The sequence below is a fragment of the Carassius auratus genome, chromosome 16 (genome assembly GCF_003368295.1).
Source record: "Carassius auratus strain Wakin chromosome 16, ASM336829v1, whole genome shotgun sequence".
NCBI lineage: Eukaryota > Metazoa > Chordata > Actinopteri > Cypriniformes > Cyprinidae > Carassius > Carassius auratus.
The window spans coordinates 3,883,302-3,903,349 of NC_039258.1; the positions used below are offsets into that span (position 1 = coordinate 3,883,302).

At 35.2% G+C, this 20,048-nt stretch overlaps 1 protein-coding gene across 1 annotated transcript; it reads right to left on the reverse strand.

Annotated features, from left to right (window-relative positions):
* Nucleotides 1-33: 33 nt before the first annotated feature.
* cmc1 (C-x(9)-C motif containing 1) lies at nucleotides 34-8,325 on the reverse strand. Its single transcript, XM_026283442.1, has 4 exons — nucleotides 8,174-8,325; nucleotides 7,317-7,409; nucleotides 1,920-2,010; nucleotides 34-1,056 (listed from the first exon to the last, which is right to left on the reverse strand). Exons 1-4 carry the CDS (start codon nucleotides 8,190-8,192, stop codon nucleotides 936-938), a joined length of 324 nt encoding a protein of 107 aa, XP_026139227.1. The 5' UTR covers nucleotides 8,193-8,325; the 3' UTR covers nucleotides 34-935.
* Between the last annotated feature and the right edge of the window lie 11,723 nt (nucleotides 8,326-20,048).

Sequence of the window (20,048 nt, forward strand, 5' to 3'; positions counted from 1 at the left end):
ACCATCCATATAAGAACATCTGCATCTGTATAATCCAGATGAAAAGCTATGAATATTTCAAGCTTTATTGAGGATCACATTTGATACTTTCACTTTGAGTTTGCATTTTCATAAAAAATTAACATTATAATTTCAGAAAGATTATAAATTACGACTTTCATTCAAGGATGCAGTAAGCAGTTTAAAATTATAGAAGATTTCTTTAAAAGTTTTCATATAAACGCTGTTCTTTTGAACTTTATATTCATCTGTGAATCCTGATAAACGAACTGCATCACGGTTTCCAATATTAATGGAAAAATGTATGTAGCAGTAAATCATATTTTCATGATTTCTGAAGATCATGTGACACTGAAGAAATGATGCTGAAAATACCGAAATAAATTACACTTGAACACAGATTCACACAGAAAACTGATGTTTTAAAATTAATATTTCACTATAGCTTTGATCAAATAAATGCAGTCTTGGTGAGCAGAAGCAACTTCTTAAAAACATTAAATCTCACTGACCTCAAATTCTATATATATATTTTAAAATATTTGATAAAAATGTCACAATATCACCAGTTATTGATCTAATTATATTCTGAATTTTAAAAAAAGGAACTTCCGTTCAAGCACGAACTGATTGAGAATCATCTGAACAGGAGCATCATGAATAACTCCTGTTTTCAAACAAACAAACAAAAACCTTCTTCTGTGGCAGTAATTCCCGAGGGTCGCTGGGACGATACGCATCTGATGTGATTCAAAAACATCCTCTATGAATTTTTATTAGGCTTTAGGTGCAAGAGATGATTTATAAGAGCTAATCATGAATATAAACCAACAGACACAGAGAGAACGTCCATCAGAGACAACCGCGTCTCCACAAACGGCCAGAAATGAGTCCATCATCCTCTTCCTCGCTGCAGTGTTCTTCATCCCGTCCGTCTACATGCTGGTGGGAAGCTTCTGCTTCCTGTTCTTGGCTGGAATCCCGGTCTGTTGGTATTCCTGTTTCTCTCGGAGATACTCCTGCTTGCACTCTTCGAAGAACGCCGGATCCTGATAACTGAGAGCAGACCAACACCATCACACAACAGCTAACACAAGAAAACACAGTCCATACACATTTAGGATTTTCACGCTTAATTTTTAGGAAAAACAAAACAAAAAAAGCCCACCTACTGCTTTAATAACATCATAAAATGGATAAATAATTGATAAAACTGTTTTTCTTTTGTGCATGGACACACAAACTAGACTATTTGACTTTACACACATATACATATATATATATTAGAATCTTCTTTGATTCAAGATTTTAATTAAATGAACCATCAAACATAATATGCATGGTCATTTATTTATTTGACTAATTTCATGAATGTAATGTGACGTGAAGTTATCTGAATTTTACGTTATGAGACCATGTGCAAATAAATACCAGATGATTAAAAATACTTTGACAAATAATGTTTTTTTTTCCATTTCAATGATGCATAATGCATTTTTAGGATAAACATTTTACTTGAGTTCCAAAGTATTTTGTATTTTTTTTGTGTGTGTTTAAAAGCAATAACACAATTTAACAAATGTTTAAAATCGAATTATCTATATCATACTGAAATGTATCATTTGTATTTACAATCAAAAATTTTTTAAACATTTTTTACATTTCAGTTTAATCTTAGCTGTCCAAAATTTGGTGGATGTGGGCCAGAAATAAATACTGTTAAATAAAAGATATAAAAATATATAATATACATTAATAAATATATATATATATATATATATATATAAGTGCAAACAATTTAAAACGAAATAGTCTGTAAGTGATCTGCTGTTGTACGTTGTGTTGTTTTACTGGAGCGTGTGAAGTGATGATGATGATGATGATGATTAGTGAGAGAGAAGGAGGTGATGAAGACTCACTGTTGTGTCAGACACTCTTTCAGAGCGGCGTTCTCCTCCTGACACTTGAACACCATGAAGAAACCACTGTCCTTACAGCAGCGATTGAACGCTACCAACACACAACACAAGAATCTCTCAGAAACACCGCCAACACTCTACAGCTGCTGTGTGTGTGTGTGTGTGTGTGTGAGATGAACTGATTGACTGAATGAAGGTGTGTGTTGAAGGCTGCTCCTGTCCAGCAGTAATTACGTCTCCTGTGTCAGCACACTTCTCTGTAATTACTGCTTTCATCTGCATGCAGCGCAGAGCCAGAAAAACCAATTCCAGAGCAGGAGCGTGAGACTAATCTGATACATATGAAGATCATCTGATGCATAAACATGAAGATAAACACTCATCTGAGAGAGCGTCAGCTCACACACACACACACACTACAGCTGATATTAATGTGTCTGTCCATCACTACAATAAACACAGTATCTCGCTCAAATCAATAAAACAAGTCGTTAAGAACTCATCTGACATGAAACTATTTCTGCTCTAAAATATTTGAATGAACATTTATTATATATTATTTAAATTCAGCTATTTTATGTGTAACTTTGTTAATAGCATTTAAATAAGAGTTGATTTTCAATTATATAAACAATAAAAAAAATCGATGACATGAAAATCTCATGCCCTTTTCACAAACATCTTTTTCACATATATATTTTTATGGCCTTAAAACCACATTTTCATATTTTTACATATATACATGTAATGTTATAAATTCATAACCACACAAAATAAATATGTGGCACATATAACTGATGAGTTATAATAATAATTTACTAAAACACAGGAAGTAAAGCTCTTCACTAGTCTTCACTAAATGTAATGTTTAATGAAGAAATATCAGAATAACACTGAATTTTGTTTTGATTTCATTTTAAAATAAGAATTAAACAATTAACAGTTTATGCAAACATAGAACCCAAAAAATATTTAAAAAAAGATTTGTTGATTACAATTACAAGATTAAAATTGCAATAAATTGTAAGTTTAATTATTTAAATTAATTAGATTTTGTTATGTGCCAATGGTGACTGTTTAAAAATATGAAGTCACTTTTTGTTTCTTGTTCTGAAGTTTGCATGTCTGTAACTGTCTTCATATCCCTTTAGATTTTGTATCCTTATTGTTAAGGTTTTATTAATTTACAAATATATTTCGATCTAAATATGGCTCAGAAGAGCAAATAATTAAATTGCACACATTTCCAGCGGTCAGAAACCAGATCTGGGTCACTGGGCACAGAGATGATGCTTCTTTTCTTTGAAGGGTGAAGGACAAAGAACAAATAATGTAGAAACTAGAAATGTATTGCATAGATCACATCACACTCGTCCAAGTGCCGTGAATATCAGTTTCCCAAGGTTTGCATACCTGTAACTCTAGAAATATTACTGATATATGATTTCTGATTATTGATAGATGATAATATGATTTCAGGTGCTCTTTATAAACATACTTTTCTTGTGTAATCTTCAATTTAAGGAACTTTATAGTTCAGTCCCAGAGATTTGAGGATCTCAACGCGGCTTGTGTTCAAATACTTGCATTTTATCCATTTTCAATGGTGGAAAAACCAAATGTAGTTCACTTTATATACAGCCGATACTTATTATATTTAAAGGGGAATGTGTGAAGAATTAATAAAGTTGAAATTAGAACGGTAGCTTGGTTTTTTCAATCAAAACAACCGTATAGAACAGACCTAAATTGACTTGAAATGGTCAGGTGCTCTAAGCATTATATTCATGATTCTGTATTTGAATCAGTATCAGATATATTTGGAAGAATGGATTTGTTCATTTTATCCGCTTCTGAAGCTAGCAAGAGTTCATTATTAACTACCTGTTATCACATTGAGATTCCAATATCTCTGGAATTGGGATAAATGGGATAAAACATGAAAAATTTCCAAAGAAACGTTTTGTAGCAACCAGAATTTAAAGTCATATTAAGATATCTCTAATAATTATTGAGTTATAGGCTTTTAAGCTTTGGAAAAATAACATTTTGGCACTGAGACAGTTTTGATAAAGGGAAACAAGCTAGATCTCTAATTTCAGCATTATTTGTTCTTCATATAATCTTCTTTAAATACAAAAAGTTTAAGCTGTGTGGAATTAGACCAACATTTGGTTTTCAACCACCGTGGCTTCTAAACCAGGGTGTCTTTAGGGGTGTGATTTTTAAATGACTATTGTTTTCTGCCCAAACATTTAACAACGTGCGAACATTCGTTCGATGAGACAGACGGCATACATGTTTCATGAATCACACGTTTTGGCTTTAACTTTTACAGTAAGTGGTTCAGTGTCAACTCAACCAGAGACACTGCACAAATTTAGATTTAGATTTTCAACATTTCTCATTGAGACTTTGGAAAAAATTATATTTATGGGACAGAAGGAAACAAGATAGATTTCTAGTTTCAACATAAATTGTTCTTCAGACATTCCTCTTTAAAAGAAAAGCAGCATCATATTTTTGCAAAGTGACCCTCATTTGGTTTTTGACCACTGAAAATGTGTTCAATTGAACAATTTACCCCTGGAGCCATATTGAAATTCCATCATCTCTGGAACCACATGGGGCCTCAAAAATGAAGATGCCAATATCTACCAATATCTATAAGGGCATTAAGATATCTTTAATACTTTTTGAGTTACAGGCCTGCAAACCTTGGAGAAAAAACACTGAAAAATGTGTTTCCCCATTACTGAATGGTTTCCATTGGCACAAAATGCAACAAAGAAAGCAAAAGTCAACAGATCTGACTATTAATCTCTGTGTAAAGATAACATTGTGATGCTGCCTTCCTTCTGAAGTCATTTTAACCCCCTGTAAATTGTCTCTTAAAATCATTGTCATTTTGATCCCCCTCTACAAAACAGTGGATAACTCAGTAAATTATACAACCATGAAATTTTATATTTTGGCTTTCTTTTTTATTTATCTATTTCTATCACTAGAATAAAATGTAATGAAATAAAATCTCTGGTTGAGTTGACACTGAATGACGCTAAAAGGATTCAGAGGCAGAGCAAGTAATCACATTTTGATGAAAGACTCTAAACATGATTTTCTTTGGAACAACGTGACCTTATCAATAAGTTCATGAGCGTATTAAACACAATCAATGCGCTCACGAGCTCGTGTTGACTATGACTGATCAAACAACATGATCAAAACGTGGCACATGTGGCAGTTGAACATCTGAAACTCTGAGAGTAAAGCAGCTCTGCAGAATGAAGAGGCTTGTTCTCGCTGTGGTCTCAGTACGACTCCAGCCAGCGCTTTCATCACACTGTCATGCGTGTGCAGAACACGCTAACACTCGTCCCTGCAGCGCTGCGGCGCAGAGGTGTGAAAGCCTTGAGTCAACGTCAGGAGGGGGTTTCCACACACATACACACAAACAAAGAGGAGAAATACTCCACTACAACACTCACAATCACAGTCACTGAGAACAAACACCACCACACACACACACACACACACACACACACTCACTTTCTCAGGTAGTATCCTCACAACTATATTCCTTCTTAGAGATAAATGGTATCTGTGAGGATTTAGACCGTATCATAGTACTGAGACTGCTCTCCTTAGAGTTACAAATGATCTGCTCTTATCATCTGATCGTGGGTGTATCTCTCTATTAGTTTTATTGGATCTTAGTGCTGCGTTTGACACAATTGACAACAGCATTCTTTTGCACAGACTTGAACACTTTGTTAGCATCAGTGGAAGTGCATTAGCATGGTTTAAATCGTACTTATATGACCGCCATCAGTTCGTAGCAGTGAATGAAGATGTATCATATCGCTCACAAGTGCAGTATGGAGTACCTCAAGGCTCAGTGCTAGGGCCGCTACTCTTCACGCTTTATTTGTTACCCTTGGGAGATATCATCAGGAAACATGGTGTTAGCTTTCACTGTTATGCTGATGATACTCAGCTCTATGTTTCCTCGCGGCCCGCCGAAACAAGCCAATTAAAAAAAAGTTATGGAATGCATAGTCTATATAATCGGTATTATCGGCCAATATTTCGCCAAGATAAAAGCCTGTGAATCTTAACATTTGAAAGAGTAGAATTTAGGACATAAATATTCACATTGTAACTTTAGATTACAATGTTAGATTGTAAAGCATATTTTAGTAAATTTCAGTTTTTTTTTGTACATTTCATTTTAATGTATTAAACTTTATATTTAAGTTATATAATATATTAATATAACTTGTTTGTCATTTTAAAAATCATATATATATATATATATATATATATATATACACCTATTTTTTCTTTCCTTTTTTATGGTCATGTCAGTTTCTATGTCTTAGCCAGGGTTTAGTTATAAAAAATGAAAACTAGATAAGGTGTTTACGATTCATTTTTCTAAAACTAGATTTGGATTTACTAGTTTAAGTTTCTTTATTTTTTTCTCCACAGTGTCATTTTTGGTGACTTGTATTGAATCCATTTTGGGTCACTTTAGGTCAACGGAAAGTGTTTTTCATTATGATCTCAGATAGACACCCATAAAGTCACCTGATGCATTATTGTTATGTTTTTATTTTTAGTACCCAGTGGTCTGTTTTGAAACCTGCCTTTTCAGCTGCCTTTTGAGGGATCACAGACGCTCACACACCCTCATGAGGGTTCATACGAGACAGCGAGCAGCTCACTAACTACTACATTAGAGCTGTGTATGCCTTGTGACCCATCACCCGTTTCCTGCGATTATGTGAAGAGTTTAGCTCAGTGAGAGTGAGAGGAAACCCGAGCAAGATGATGTCAGGTTAGGGTGAATGTGTGCAGGGGTCATGCAGGGTTTTCCATCAACATTTCCAAACTTCTCTTTAGATTTTCACACCATATTTAACATAAATGGCTCATGGAGCATTATTTTCAGCTTTATATTTGGTATATATTATATTATTTTTTTACATTCATTTTCTATAAGTGACTTTTGCATGCACACAAGAAACGTTTTTCTGCCCTCGAGAAAATATTCACAAACGCTTGCTTTTATTTTGGCAAAATATTGGCTGATAATACAGATTATGCATTCCGTTAGTTTTTTTTAATTGCTATGTTTTGCTGGGCCAAGAAGAAACAGGGCTGAGCATCATCAGCATAACAGTGAAAGCTAACACCATGTTTCCTAAAGATATCTCCCAAGGATAACATGTAAGGTGTGAAAAGTAATAGTCCTAGTACTGAGCCTTGAGGTACTCCATACTGCACTTGGACCTGGAAAATTCCATGATTTTCCAAACCCCTTAGGAACCCTGTATGGGAGGCTTGATGAGACTCTGCTCTATGTGTTCACCAATTGAGATTCATGATTCATACCGTCCACATGTTGAGAGCATCTCTCTTTGGCTTTCTCCCGCATCAACTTAGGAATCAACACATCTTTCTCCACGTGTCTCAGCTGCGGCTCCTCTGTGGAGATAGAATAACATTTACATTTAATCTTTTAGCACACACTTTTATCCTAAACGTCTTACAAAGTAGAGCAATAGAAGCAATCAAAACAACAAAAGAGCAATAATATGTAAATGCTGTGAGAAGTGTAGCCTAACACAGTATGCAAGGTTTTTTTATATAATAAAAAGAAAAGAAATAGATAGAATAGAAAAAATCAAATAGGAAAGCTAGTGTTAGATGGTCTCTTTTTCATACTATTAAAAATAAAAACATGTCAAAAGAATTTAAAAATAATCAAGAATTTTAGTGTTAAAGGAATATTTTTATAATAAATAAAATGAAAACAAGTAGTTTGTATAGAAATAGAATAGAGAGTACAAGTGTTAGAGGGTCGATGTTTATATATATATATATATATATATATATATATATATATATATATATATATATATATATAAAACAGATAAAACAGAACAACATTCATATTAATACATCACTTAATCAACTAAACAAGCCCTAACATACATAAATAACTAAGCATCATTACAAAACCCTAGAAGAGTCATTTAGCTCATTCATGTTGATTCTAATTAATTCAGAATGACTCCTGATGTCACAGTCTGTAATCAAAAATGTACAAAATGTTTTTATAGAACATATAACATTATAAAACATGACATTTCAGGAGTCTGTAGTGTTCTTGTAGTTCTGACATTTACACGCGCGTTCACGAGAGCGGGAGAACAAACGTTCCACCGGAAATTAAAATCTTCCTGTACCTGCTTTAGACGGATCCATTTACACCTCAGATACTGTTATTAGTGATTAGATTGTTTTATTATTATGAAACATTGATGTGTGTCCAATGTGACCCTCTGCACGCGACGGTTTCGTTCACTTCCGGTCGGCGACGTCGACGTAAACCGCAAGAGCTTCTGGTCGTTGTAGTTGAGCGGAGCTCACGTAGAACTACAAACGAACAGAACATGAGTTCAAGATTTTTTTTACATTTAATTAAATATTAACAATTATAGCTATTTTATTTTTATCTATCTTTTATTGTAACAGAACAGTCCTTTTGAGATTATATTAAATATTTACTTTATTTTAGTAGTATTATTTAAGTTCCACTTCAATTATTATATTTAATATCAATTGAAATAGAAATAAACAAAAATGTATATATGATAAATTTAAACAATATCGTTTTAATTTAATGTGTATTATATGTAATAATATTTAGATTTCATATGTAAGTGTAATAATTAGTATTTTAATGGTATGAATTTAAAAACATTTGTTTTTTTTCATAATTACTGAAGCCAAACACAAATGTAAATAAAATAAATATATAGTTTTTTTATTAGTTTTTATATTACTGTTAGTATTTATGCAAATATATCTTGTTTTCATGATTGCTACTGACCAAGACAAAGATTATTAATTACAACAGACATTCGAGCACAGATTAATGATTTAAAACAGTTCAAGGTTCAAATATGAAATGGTCACTTCATGAGCTTCATTTTTAATTACAAATTTAATTACGTTTTGCTACAGAAACTGCTTTGTTGTGTTTTATTATCAATATGTGTGCTGTGTTTGCCTGTAGGCCCAGCATCAGTTTTAAGGAAAGCTCCTGGATCAGTAAACACATGTATATTTACCTGATGTGTAATGTTGCACACACAGAGAGCGTGTGTCACCTGTCGCGAGCGAATCACTCCCATTGTGCAACAGCAGCTCAGACGCACCGCAGGTCTGACACTTGGATGTGTTTGTGCTGCTCACTCTGAATTTCCCACAGAAGACTACAACTGAACATCAGAGAACGTCTGACTGCTACTGAACGCCATCAGACAGAACAAACCACCTCAAAGAGAAATCTCATCAGAGACAGCTGTACATCAGCCTGAGAGGCACACACACACACACACACACACACACACACACACACACACACAGAGAGAGACACACACACACACACACACACACACACGAACATAAACATTTTATTTTGAAGCAACATTAACACTGTTCTTTTCCTGTTTATTTAAATGAACGCAGCCATCATAAGTTCGACCAATGTTTTTTTGACACATTAGGACAATGTTAGGACAAACTGTTCTTAATGTTTATGGGATGTTTATTCATATTTGACACGTCTCGAAAATGTTCTGAGAATAACATTCTCAAAGTATCTGATGATGTTATTTAATAAACATTCAAATAATGTTATATTTTGATTAAAATTATGTATTGAAAATGCATTACAAGTACAGTGAGTTACAGAATCAGAAATCAACTATTTACTATATACTATGCCATTAAATATTCCTTTTTAAACCTCATTTTATTGATTAAAAACATGCAATGCCTGATGGCAAATCTTCTCATTTTCATTCCTAAAGTCCGTCGTTAGGGTTAGTTTTTAAAACATGCGTCGATGATGCATGCTAGCTGTTAAAATTATGACTAGCCAACTCAGAATATGGTGCAAATCTGCAATACTTCTATGTTAAATAACACAAATCCTTTATGTCGTAAATCATATTTTATTAACCAATGTTTTTGCTGCTGAGCTTCAATTAGCACAAATAAATGTGTTTCACAGGGATGCCACAGAAGAACCTTTCTTGTCTGAAGGATTCCATCAAGATCTGAAGAAGCTTTCTGTGTCACAAGCTTCTTCAGATCAGAAAAAGATCAGAAAGAGATGCTTCTTTGACTGAATGGTTTTCTATGGCATCGCTGTGAAAGAATCACTTTTAAGCATCTTTATTTTTTTAAGAGTGTACTAATAAGCAAATATTACTGAAGATGAATTAACATTTGTGCTTCATTTTTATTGATTGATTTTTTTTATTGCTGAAGAGTGCGTTCTACTGTACAGACGTACATTTCCTTCAGCCTGAGGTTTATTCATTTCACTTTTTGGTTTGAAAGGGATTATACATTTATCAAAAATGTAACTTTTTATATTAAAAACAAACCAACAAGTCCAGATTTGACAAAAATAACAATGCATTGCTTTCCATAAAAAGTAATTATGTAACGTTACTTATTAAGAGAGTAGCGCAATATTGTAATTAATTTCTTTTAATAGTATCTTAACCCCTGACTGATTCTGTCATCAGTGTTCTCTCTCTCTCTCTCTCTCTCTCTGTCTCTCTCAATTCAATTCAATTCAATTCAATTCAATTCAATTCAATTCAATTCAATTCAATTCAATTCAGTACAGTTAAGTTAGCTTTACTGGCATGACATTGCCAGAGCATGCACAGGAACAAACAGAACATATACAAACAGTGTAATTTGGAACAATAAGTAATATAAAAAGAATGACATAAAAAATATGGATACATATAAACATATGATATACTAAAAGATATGTATCAGATTATTTATTTAATTAGTAAACTGAATAACTGGATTCAGCGTTATCTGTAGTCGTGTGTGTGTGTGTGAGTGTGTGTGTGAGTGTTTGTGTGTGTGTGTGTGTGTGTGTGTGTGTGTGTGTGTGTGTTGGATGTTGTGTCTTGGCTGTGTCTCAGGAGTCGGCAGGCTGTTGTAAATCTTGCAGCTATATTTTTGCACATTCAGATTTTTCACCAATAATGAAGGTGAGTTTTTTGGTTGGGGTGCAGTTATTAAATTGGGGAAATATTTTGTTTATTTTGGGGATAGTAGTGGTTTCTCTCTCTCTGTGAGTGTTGATCTGCTCCATCTGAGCGACGGAGAGTTTAATAACATCACATCCCACTCCCGCCGAGCCAATATACCCCAGCAGCAGCAGTCCTCCTGATCCTGGCAGAGGAAGGTTAGCGGAGTTAAAACCTCTCAGACCACGGCTCACTGACCGGCCAACACCAGCGGGACACTAGGACCCCGCGGACACCAGAACCAGAACCAGACCACAGTCATAGAGCACCTTCTACTGCGCTACAACTGCCTGAGCTAACCATTAACCATTGCTGTAACATATCTATTAGATAGATAGATAGATAGATAGATAGATAGATAGATAGATAGATAGATAGATAGATAGATAGATAGATAGATAGATAGATAGATAGATAGATAGATAGATAGATAGATAGATAGATAGATAGATAGATAGATATATGAGTGTGTGGAAACCTGTCTGGAAACAACCATTATATTTTGCCGTTCTTTATCTGACTTCAAGTGTGCAGATCTTGGTTGACCTGCACATACAGAGAGCTGATCAGAAACGGCGTCGGCGCTGATGGATGTAAATATAAACGGCGTCTCGCTGCCCGCTGGCCGCTCCTGACCGTCTCACCATGATGACATGCTCTATAAAGAGGAGCAGCTTTTGTTGACCTGGCTCTGGCCGCCGCTGTCAGGATGCATTTCCTCTCAAGCAAGTGAGGAGCTTCAACAGTGCTGCAATCTGGGCTCGCTTCTCGGGCGAGCAGAACCCTTTGACACCGCAGTTTTAATTAAAATTACATTATGAGTAATCAAGCAGAAGAGCAGGAGGAGGAGGAGGAGGAGGAGGATGTGTGTGTGCAGGAGAGAGGCGTGAAACTCATGCAATGGACCAAACCCACAATAACACACACGTGCAAACGGTTTAACCTTCAGTGCTGAACTACGAGAGAAGTGCACATCATTTAGTGCTGCTCGGATAGTGATCAAAACTCTGAATCCCTCAGAGCCACACAGAGACCGATTCCTATTCTGTGCTATTTAATGTGGAGGATGATTATTTAAAGGAAGAAATGAGGAGGAGGAGCACTGGTGCTGTACGCTCCTGTCAGTGTTTGTGTCTTTTTGTGAATTTTCTAAGCAGATCTTCACGGCTCCGGTCGGATCTCAGGAGCAGGTCTGTCAGATCCGCTGTGACTCCTGGGCACGAAGATCCAGCTTCACCCCGCTCAACATCAAACCTCAAATAAAGAGGACAGTCTGAAGCCTGCAGTCCTCTAACACTCGCTCTGGAGGCCTGAGACGCGTCGCCTTCGCTCAGCACCAACACACCAGCAGCTCTCTCGCTTTACAAATGCTCCAAAAATTACTGCTTTCCAGGAAAACTCTAATCTCTGGCGGGAGACCTGTTTCCAGGAAAACTGCACCTGTCGTTTCATGTCACCCTTTTGTTTCTTTCTGAGGCCAAAAACCATGAAACCAAATCATCAACATGAAAATGATGTGAAAAGCTGATGTTCTGAATGGCACACTGCTATCATTAAATTACAAAAACGCACTTTTACACATTATTAAAAAATGGATCATATATTTGATTTATATATCATTCAAGGAATGTTTTCTAAAAATATATTCATATTATGTTTTTTAAATGTTACTTGTTTCAGAACATGTTAAAGTAACTTTGCAGTAAACATGCAATTAATGTTGCTTTGACAATTAACATTTTTGTCAGCTGGGAAACTGCAAAAAATGTGCAAATAAGAATAAAAACAAACAAAGAATCAGATTTGGTTGATTATTTCAGATTTGCAAATACGCCTCTCTTGAATATAACAAATGCTAAACCCCAAAATAAGAAGAATTAAACACTGAAGTATTTCAGTAAAGCGTGTGCTTGCTTAAGAACTTGTCTTGTTGAAACTGAAATGACAGAGATGTTAATATGACATCCATTTTCTCCCCAAAATGTCAAAAAGATACAAAGACTCCCGGGTTTGTGCTTGAGGACTCTCAGAGAAATAATTATGAGCTCCATAAAAGCTCCTCCGTAAAGAAAAGTAGCAGGAGCCACCAGGAGAAAAGGATCGAACAAAATTACTTTCTCTGCCTGTGCTTTATGTGCTTTAATAAGAGATGGGCTTCTTCAGGAGGAGCTGCGCTGGTACGAGACACGTCCATTCAGACGCTGTGTTTCTGTATTCATTAAGAGAGAAAGATCTGCTCTGGGCCACATATATCACAGTTTTCCTTCATTACGTGCTGCAGCTCACATGTGCTCAAAAGAAGAGGAAGAGGAGCACAGGGAGATGAGGAAGAGCGGTGGCTGCTTTGAATGGGATCAGTCTCACGAGACAGACGCTCTCAGAACCCATTTCGTTACGTGCTCTTCTATACTTATTTATTTCTTTATTTCTCTCTTGAATATACTCTCCTCTCAGAGAGCTTGTGAGGTTAATTACAGAGTGGAGAAGTTTGGACCTCGCTTTGGTCCAGCACACAAAAGGCAGAAAGCGGAGGTCCGAGGAGAACAAAAGACACGCAGCTCTAATGACATGAAGCCATGAGGTGGAAAAACCATTTGCTTTCATATTTTGGTCAAACGCACTGGTTTTTAGTTGCTAGCGGAAAGACGCTTCAGTGTGTGTTTGTCTCCGTGTGTGTCAGCGTTAATAATCACAAACACACACATCTGCTCTCACACCATTACAGAACAGGACTGAAATATTAGTTCATCCAAAAATATATGTTCACTAATAAAAAATATATGTTCACTAGTATCCACCATGGAATAAAAATAAATAAATAAAATGCAATTGTCCCAATTTTGACAAGCACGTCCTGATTTTGCCAAGTCCAATGTGTTCCTAGGTCAACATATTTTGTTGACCCTGGAACAACATTTTACTCCAAAAATATATTCTTAACCATATCCCTACACCTAAACCTAACCTTAACCATGAGTAATCCCTAAAATCAGAGGAAATGATAGATGAATGACACTGATGTACAAGCACCAAACACTGATTTTAAGCGTAAACTTCCCAAAATCTATAAACTGGTTCTTCAAATCTGATTGGTTAATCACAATGTTGTTCCAGGGTCAACAACGATGTTGTCCCAGGAACATGTCTCACTTGGTAAAATCAGGTTAGGCATTATTTGACAATTCGTTTAAAATCTACAATTATTCTTCAAAGTTCCGAATTTTTATCTCATAATTCTGACATTTCTTCTTAATTCTATGCAAACTCTCCACAGTTCTGCATTTGTTACAATTCTGACTTTTGTTCTTAATTCTAAAACAATTATTGGTAATTCTGCATTTTCATTTCTCAATTCTGAGTTTTATCTCACAAATCTTTTCTTCTTAATTCTGCAATTATTCTTTACAGTTCTACGCTAATATCTTCTTCCCCATTCTATAATAATTCTCCACAATTCAGCGTTTATATCTAACAATTATGACTTGTATTCTGAATTCTACAACAGTTCTTCACAATTCTACATTTATTTCTCACAATTCTGATGTTCTCAATTCTGCAATAATTCTTCACATTTATATCGCACAATTCTGGCGCTTCCCCTCAACTCTACCATAATTCTTATTAATTATAATTTTTTAAATCTTGGTTTTCTGACATTTTTTCTTAATTCAACAATAATTCTATTCTGTCCTGCATTTCTTCCTCACAATTCTGGCATTTCTTCTAAATTCTTCAATAATTCTATGTAAATCTGCAATTATATCTCACAATTCTCACTCTTCTTATCAATTCTAAAATATTTATTTGCAATTCTGCATTTACATTTCACAATTCTGACTCTTCTTCTTAATTCTATGGAAATTCTTCACAGTTCTGCATTTGTCACCATTCTGACTTTTGTTCTCAATTCTAAAATAATTATTGGTAATTCTGCATTTTCATCTCTCAATTCTGAGTTTTATATCGCAAATCTTTTCTTCTTAATACAGCAATTATTCATCACAGTTCTACGCTAATATCTTCTTCCCCATTCTATAATAATTATCCACAATTCAGCGTTTATATCATGCAATTATGACTCATCTTCTGAATTCTACAATAATTTTTCACAATTTTAAATTAATCTCGCAATAATGACTGTTCTTCTGAATTCTACAACAATTCTTAACAATTCTACACTTATATCTCACAATTCTGGCACCTCTCAACTCTACCACAATTCTTCTTAATTCTACATTTTTATCTTACATTTCTGACATTTTCCATGAATTCTACAATATTTCTATGCCATCCTGCATTTTTATCTCACAATACTGGCATTTCTTCTAAATTCTACATTAATTCTATGTAGTTCTGCATTTACATCTCACAATTCTGACTCTTCTTCTTAAATCTGCAATCATTAAAATTTTGCATTTATATTTTGCTGTTTTGATTGTTGTTCTCAATTCTACAATAATTCTGCATGTATCTCTTATAATTCTGATGTTCTCAGTTCTACAATACTTCACATTTGTGCATTTATTCATATCACAATTTTGACGCTTCTTCTCAATTCTACAACCATCCTTCACATTTCTACATTGATATCTCATAATTATGATGTTTCTTAATTCTACAACAATTTTCCTCAATTTAGCTTTTTCTCTCACATTTCTGAAATTTCTTCTCTAATCTACAATAATTTTATGCAATTCTCAAATATAGGTCACAATTCTGCCTCTTTTTCTCAATTCTACAATAATTCCTCACAATTCTGCATTGATGTCACAGTTCTGATTTCTCCATTCTTCAATAATTAGTTGGAAGACTGAATTTATCTTCCATTTCTGACGTTTCTTCTAAATTTTACAATAATTATGCATTTTACAACTTACAATTAAGACTTTTCTTATTTCTGCGAGTTTTCTTCACAATTCTGCATTTATTTCTAACATTTCTGATGTTCTCAATTCTACAATAATTCTTCACATTTCTACATTTGTATCTCACAATTCTGGCACTTCCTCTCAACTCTACCACTATTCTTCTTAATTCTACATTTTTATCTTGCATATCGGAAATTTCTTCTTAATTGTACAGTAATTCTATGCAGTCCTTCATTTTTAGATCACAATTCTGGAATTTCTTCTATATTCTACACAAATTCTATGTAATTCTGCATTTATATGTTCCAATTCTCACTTTTCTCATTAAATTCTTCAATAATTCTTTGCAATTCTACATTTACATCTCACAATTCTGACTCTTCTTCTTAATTCTACAATAATTAAAATGTTGCATTTATATCTTGCAGTTTTGATTGTTCTTCTCAATTCTCCAATAATTCTTCTCAATTTTGCATTTATCTCTCATAATTCTGATGTTCTCAATTCTACAATACTTCACATTTGTGCATTTATTCATATAACAGTTTTGACACTTCTTCTCAATTCTACAGCAATCCTTTACATTTCTGCATTTATATCTCACAATTCTGACATTTAATTCTACAATAATTCTCCACAATTAAGCTTTTTTCTCTTTCGCAATTATGGCATTTCTTCTCTAATCTACAATAATTATATGCAATTCTGCAATTCTGACTCTTTTTCTCAATTCTACAATAATTCATCACAATTCTGCATTGATATCACATTAATTAGTCGTAACACTGCATTTATCTTCCAGTTCTGACGTTTCTTCTAAAGTTTACAATAATTATGCTTTTTCAACTCACAATTCTGACTTTTCTTAATTCTGCAATTTCCCTTCACAATTCTGCATTTATATTTAACAATTAAGTTTATATCTTTTTTCCCTCAATTCTACAATAAATCTTTCATTGATTGTACTGAAAGAGTTCAATGAAAAAATGAGACATTTTCAATCCCACATAGAGGTTTGGACCCATGTGAGTGAGAAAATAATGCTGATTTCTTTTGGGTGAAGTGTTCCTGTAAATCTCTGTTCAAGGTGATTTTTCCCCCTCAACCTCAGGCTTCAGGCGCTTCTGAAGGCCCTTTTAACCTCGTCTCTCTCTGCTGCCACTTTCTATCGCTCAAGATTACGCCAGGCAGCTAAACGTAACAAGGCGAGCATCTCCAAACATAACAGGAGGGAAGATTCCAGTGGTTTTGACAGACCTGAGCATATCCAGAAAACAGAAGCGGATCGCAGCCGCCTCGAGGACCAGACCACGACCTTCACATGAAAGAAGACATCTGACCTGTAAGAAAGCACATACAGAAGATCACGGGAGGCATGATTTAACAGAGAGAATCTCAAGAATTAATAATAAAAAAGATTATACATATAAATAGATTTAAAAGGTATGAACTGATCAGCATTTTTTTTCATAGAAGATGTTTCAAGGATCAATACTCTAATTTCCTGGATGATAAAAGGAATATAAAGCATTAAGCCACTCCAGGCCGTGCATTACAGCGATTTTACCACAGTTAAAACCAAAACAGGTAAACTGATTAAACATGCATAGTGGAAAAATGAAAGCTGGTATCAAATCAAAAGTCTGTAGCAATGTGTTTCAGTATTCCACAAGATCATAATAACGCATTCTGATATGATTAGACATGCAGACTACACAAATGGTTGAACTTTTGATGAAGTGAAGCTGATACCTTCAGATTGTGATTATTACTGATGTCCTGGTCACGCTTGATATTTGATTCATGATGCATTACTGCGCCGCACCCACAGAAATCGGATTAATTACCTCTGGCTTAAGTTTGTGAAGATAAAGAGCTTACAAAATACCTCTGGGAAAGTGATTAACCGCAGAAACAATAAATCAATCAATGACTCAAATGAAGCTCGACTGCATTCGCCAGCGAGAAGAGCCACAGAATGCTAATAGATCTCAGAACCTGCGCTAAATTGTTTTTCACAAAGTGTCACTGTGAGACTGTGCTGGAGAAGTTAGGGTTATTCTAAAAAAAAGCAACAGGAAGGCTGGTTGTTGGTTCTGTACCATTCTGCAACGTAACGTTATAAAACAATGTACAGGTTATCTTTAGGTTATTACAAAACAAACTTCCTGAAATGCTCTGGGAATGTTATTTTATGGTCAAAAACCCTAAAACAACCACTAGGCAATGTTCTGTAAGGGTTGTCTTTAGGTTGTAGCAAAAACCTCCCCACAGTGTGATAAGATTAGTTCCAAGAATGTTCTCAAAAGATCCCAGTTGGGAAAGTTCGAGGACTGCTGGGTGTTTTGTGGCTGGTCAGGAGCGAGTAATAAATATTCAGTCCTCCAAGAGTCCATATTTAATTGGACAAAGCATCCGGGAATACACGGATAAAATGGGAGATGCTCCCTCTAACATGAGTCAATTAGTATCTTTAACAGCATCGTTATATTCTTTACAAGTGGATGTATTTGTTTTAGAGGGGCGTCGTGTACAAAATGATGCTAACAGGATCTAATTAGCAGATGCAAATGAGGAAAGCCGGAATCTTCGCAGAGAAGCAGAAGAGCGGCTCGGTGGGAAAGCTGGACCGCGTCGGATTACCAACGGCCCCCACGCTGGGGACCAAATGTGATGGTCCGCTCCTGCTGTTGTTCCTTACATGAGACAGGAGCAGACCATAAATATAGACATGGGGGGCGAAAAGGGTGGGTCAGAAAGGGGCTTGACCTTCTGGCGTCCAAATACTCGCCCAGTTTTCTGTCCGTCAGTCTGTCGCTTCGCATCGCAGTCTGGAAGCATTCTGCTCTGGATTGGGCTTGCTCTCGGTTTAATGTGCGTCGTGGAAAAATAATGCAAGAGAGAGAAAGATGGCACAGAAAGGACCAACAGAACTGGCCGTTTCTTGTGTTTGGAGCATCATATTGTCGTGTATCTGGCAGCTCTCGGCGCTCGGCCCTTCTGCTCCTGTAAATCCTCGCTGCCAAGACATTGGTGCCGGGGTCACGGGCTCTCTCCACCCGCCTGGACTCTACGGGGAAGAGTGGCATCGTGACAGAAAGGACCCTTTAGACGTGTCAAAAAGAAAGCGCAGGGGAAGCGAGTATTTGAGCAAACTCCCCACTGTCTGCTGCCCTTAACTCTCTGGCAGCATCGAGACGACAGTCGTGCATCTTATCCATTTCATTCAAGCCATGCGTCTGATCCCTTCATGCATTCCTGGTTTAATCGAACCTCAAACCTTGCGTCACGTTCTTCCGTCTGAGCGACGAGGAGATGGAGTGCATGCAGCAGTTACATACTGTAATATTCTCTCTAGTTCTCAAAGATTCTTACATTTAGTCTTTTAGCACATGCTTTTACACTTACATATGAAGACAAGAAGCAAATCCAACAGTAAATAAGTTCATGAAGCAAGGTTTTGTTTCTTGTAATAAATGGAAGGCATACATTAGAGACAACTAGTGTTAGAGGGTCAAGTTATTATCTTTTATTCAAGTTAAAGTAAATTGAATAGAAAATGAGTAGATTACTCTAATCTAGGGTCAGTTTTATAACAAGTAAATAAACAAGTAGTAGAATAGAAATATACATTATTATTTTTCCAAACAATGCAAAATGGCAAGATGAAAATGGCTTTTCGTGCTTAGTAATAAAAATCAAGCAGTCTGCCAATCGCGTTAGAAAAAAACAATAAACAATGAAATAATTCAAACAGATTCCCAGGTGATCACATTATTGAATTGCAAACCTTTATTTTTTGCATTTTTAGTTTTAAACAAATAATTTCCTAATTAAATATGCACTAATTTGCATACATCTCCAGCAAATCAATCTGAACGTTGTATAAACTCATATTCAGAATTATGTGATTGTGTTAAAACACAGGTTTCACAGATTTGGGGTTTCTCTTTTAATCAGAAAATACTGTCAACAGGCGGAAAACAAACCCATTTTCACCATGTTTTTAGGAGATAAATGTGAATGAGGTTTCAACAAACCTTCAGAATATAGAGAGGAATTAAATTGTGAAGAAGACAATAGACAGACAAGCACTAGATGAAGTGTGATTAAATGAACACTTA